Below are 4,247 nucleotides of genomic sequence, written 5' to 3' on the forward strand. Positions count from 1 at the left end.
CCAGGACTTGAGGAGACCAGGGCCTGAGGAGACCAGGACCTGAGGAGACCAGGACCTGAGGAAACCAGGACCCGAGGAGACCAGGAGCTGGGGAGACCAGGACGTGAGGAGACCAGGGCCTGAGGAGACCAGGACCTGAAGAAACCAGGACTTGAGGAGACCACAGACTGAGGAGATCAGGGCTTGAGGAGACCAGGACCTGAGGAAACCAGGGCCTGAGGAGACCAGGACCTGAGGAGACCAAGACCGGAGGAAACCAGGACCTGAGGAAACCAGGACCTGAGGAAACCAGAACCTGAAGAAACCAGGACACAAGGAGACCAGGAGCTAGGGAGACCAGGACTTGAGGAGACCAGGACCTGAGGAGACCAGGACTTGAGGAGACCAGGACCTGAGGAAACCAGGAGCTGGGGAGACCAGGACTTGAGGAGACAAGGGCCTGAGGAGACCAGGACCTGAGGAGACCAGGACCCGAAGAAACCAGGACTTGAGGAGACCACAGACTGAGGAGATCAGGGCTTGAGGAGACCAGGACCTGAGGAAACCAGGACTTGAGGAGACCAGGACCTGAGGAGACCAGGAACTGAGGAGACCAGGGCCTGAGGAGATCAGGACTTGAGGAGACCAGGACCTTAGGAGACCAGAACCTGAGAAGACCAGGACCTGAGGAGGCCAGCAGATGGAAGATCCGAGCTATCCAGGGTTTTCCTTGCCACGTCCACTAATGCACCCCCATACCATTAGAGAAGCCTGCCTCTGAACTGTGTGCTGACAACAGGCTGGCTGGTCCCTCTCCTCTTTAGTTTTACTTATTTTTCATTGAAGAACTTTATTCTGAAATCGTTTCATAATATTTAGACAATTGTCCACAGACCAAAGAACCTCTGCCCATCTCCTCTTACTTTGTTCATACCTGACCTGTTGACAATTAACCTCATTAGTTATAAAACTCTCCTCCAGATGTTTCTTACTCGCACCGCTCACTGGTACAGATGTTTGTTGCTCCTGGTCTGAGACGCGTTGATGCCAATAAACTCTAGAGCAACTTTTTTTGAGACAAATGATTTAATTTCTCAGCTTTGACAGTTTGACACGTCTGCTCTGCTCCGCTGGGAACAAGTTGTGTTTTTGAGATTTATTTATCAATTATTTTTATTAACATTTTACACGACCCACAAACGTTTTCAGACGTTCATCTCTCTTCTAAAAACTTGAAAGTCTTACGACGAGGCGCTGAAAGAACGAAGGTCTCTGGTCTGAACTTACTTGAGTTGCGGCGCCTGTTTCTGAGCTCCGGGCCCAGAGGGGGCCGGGATGGGGCCGGGCTGGAAGGCCTGGCTGGGGGAGGTGGTGGCTGAGCGGGCTCTCTGAGGAGACCCCTGGGCCGACTGGGATGGAGAGGCTGAGGCGGAGCGGTGTCCTCCTGCAGGACGGAAACATGACACATCACCAGTTTGCTCGGTGAAACCGGTCAACAGACAAAAGAAGACTAATCGTACCTCGTCTGGGCTGCGTGGTCTGAGGAGACAGAAAAAAATACAACAATGAGGTTTTACTTCCAGAACTAAAAACATAAACTGACTGCTGGCACTACAGAGAATAAACCACCTGTTTAAAATTAAATACCTAGGATGTGGGGACACCTAGAGGCTTACAGATGCTTTGGGGGAAGGGATCATTCAGGTATACACTTGTTAAAAACAAGTTAGGCACCAAGGGATGGTCTAATTTAGGTGCAATTTAGTCCCCAATTAAACCAGCAAGGGGTAAATAAATGGTTTGATATGGACGAAGTTGTCATGTCTGGATCGGACACCAGAGGGCCTCGTTGGTCGCAGAAACAGAGGACGCTTCGTAGACACATTAGACATCATTCCCAGCACTTGGTGGAGTTTGACCAGAGTCCTTTTGTGCAGGAGGTTGGGTGATGCATCGTGTGCAGATGACCAGCGAGGTGCGTACAGATATCACAATCAGTGTTGGAACCAATGAAAACTAGAGGTTGTGAAGGTTCTGACCACCAAAGACAGGATCATTGTACTGATCACCAAGAAGCAACGAACCCCTCAACATCCAGATACAGGTACTGGACTCTGACTGTGTGTCTGGACTCCAGGTTCACAGTGTCTAACTGCCATAAACACCAGAGCGGAAATGAGGGGGTTTGGACTGACGGCGAGTGGAGTTGTACCGTTGAATCACCACAGATGACCGACGTGTGCCTGGATGGTGGCGCCAAGAAGAGTGGACCGATCCACCACGGTGCGGGGAGCCACAGAGTCTGGCTCCAGGTCATCTCTGGCACCGATTCAGCACAACACATCTGGAACATCCTGTTTTTGTATGCCGTAGCCTTCTAGAGACTCTTTAAACAACTCCCGTCCACTAAGGGCGTGTGTTTTGCTTTCATCACGTCGGTCAGATTCACCAAATCTTTCCCCGGTTAAACGTGTGGTGGTGCAGAGTGGACGTCAACCCTGACCCATTGACATTCTTCACTGGACACGGGAAGGTAGTGCTAAAGTTGAAGCTAAAACAGGACGTGCGCCCCCTTGTGGCTTTGAAGTTTAATTTTAGGGGCTATGAACCAAAATACAGCTCAGATATTTATCCAGGTTTAACGTTTCGTCTGTACGTTAAAATATGAACTTTTCTAATACGTTTCAGTGTAATTAGTTGTTGGATGCCTAAAAAGCCCCATGACTGTGTGTAGGGGGAAGGAGGCGGGGCTTAAGGCGCCACATCCCAACTGCACATACTCTGGTTCCATAAATACAACATAGCAGCGCCCGTCAGGGATATTTTGGAAGATCGGGACGATGTTTACGACCTTCGGTTGGATCTCAAGGGACATACAACACGTTGGGCTCTGTTCTGTACCTAGACGCTGGCAGGCTCATTTCCATTCCTCTGTCTGGGTGTTTCACGTTTTTAAACTGGTTGGGGGTGTTAAAAACACACTGCAAACTGGATTCTTCCCAAAAAGAAAACATCACATTTTGTTCAAACTCAGTGTTTGCTGAACTCGTTTTGAGCGGTTTACAGATCTGACCACGGATGTGAGTTCTATTTCCACAAAGTAATCGTTGCCTTGAAGATGTCCTACACATCAGTGAGTCCAGATCTGATCTCGTCAGAACTGAGATGAAACTTACTACCATGAATACGTGCAGCAGTTTTTATCCGTACCTTCACAGAGGAAGGCTGAGGCGTGGAAACTCCCAGCAGCACCTGGGCCATCTTACTGATGACCAGCTCTGTGATCAGCTGCTTGTCCTCCTCCACGTGCTCCCCGATCAGAGGCATGGAGCTGTCCATCACCTGCACAGACAGGAAGCTCACCGTGTGAAACGTTAAACCTCCACTAGATGGTGGGATTGTATATTTTAATCTGCGCCGAGCCTGAAGGGCGTCAGAGACAGTGGAGCCAAAAAGCATGAGTCACTTTGTTCACATGCAGCTGAGGTTAGAAGATAGAAGCTCCACAGCTTTAAATCCAGTTAACTACTGGATGGGACTGGCTGCTCTCCTCATTCCCAAGCACCCCGGTACTTACACACAACTGAAACCACTTCAACGCGTCTTATTTAAGGCTTAAAGACACAAGCTGGGGTTATTTATGATGAAGAACATGTTTCCCACGAAGTGAAGACGACAAACTGAATCAGTTTAATCTCATTTAGTCGTTCAAGCAGCTGTTTTTATGAGCCCACAAACCAAACACGACTGAAATCATCTCAGAGGGTAAACAGACTGCCCGTCACGTGCAAAAACACGGAGCACGTGGGTTCTGGAGACGGTCCGTCCTCCCCTCTGCAGACCAAAACAAGCCGCAGCGGAGGAGCATGGCTGCAGCGCGCCTCACAGCGCCAGGTCCAGATGTGTGCTGAGCCTCAGACCAACGGTTCCACGGCACCAGAACACGTGCGGCACATTCCTGACACGGCAGCCCGTCACTGAGCTGCAGATCCAGAGTTCACTGACGCTCGGCTGTTCTTTTTAACAAACAATGTCTTCTTCAAATGTTCAGATAATTTGAGAGAAGGGTGCTGCGACCTTTGACCTTGCTTAGACCTTTGGTTTGTCTAATTTTCCTTTGCTTCAGCTACTGAGTCTGTTTTTGTTTACTAACACCACTTAGCATTTAGCTACTGTTCTACTTTAAGATTGGTCTTTGATACTTTTAGCTAGCTTCTTCTTTTTTGCTCCTTTTAACTAGTGCCTTACTACTTGTAGCTTAAAGCTAA

General features: G+C 49.2%; 1 protein-coding gene across 1 annotated transcript in view; it reads right to left on the bottom strand.

Annotated features, from left to right (window-relative positions):
• LOC119428577 (synapsin-3) overlaps positions 1 to 4,247 on the bottom strand; it is a 108,852-nt gene that overhangs the window by 664 nt on the left and 103,941 nt on the right. The window contains exons 11-13 of the mRNA XM_037696260.1: positions 3,190 to 3,321; positions 1,500 to 1,518; positions 1,267 to 1,423 (exon numbers count right to left, since the gene is read on the bottom strand). Of these exons, the coding sequence (XP_037552188.1) occupies positions 1,267 to 1,423; positions 1,500 to 1,518; positions 3,190 to 3,321 (308 nt within the window). The remainder of the gene's footprint in view (positions 1 to 1,266; positions 1,424 to 1,499; positions 1,519 to 3,189; positions 3,322 to 4,247) is intronic.

The sequence above is a fragment of the Nematolebias whitei genome, chromosome 22 (assembly GCF_014905685.2).
Source record: "Nematolebias whitei isolate Nwh7 chromosome 22, NemWhi1, whole genome shotgun sequence".
Taxonomy (NCBI): Eukaryota; Metazoa; Chordata; class Actinopteri; order Cyprinodontiformes; family Rivulidae; genus Nematolebias; species Nematolebias whitei.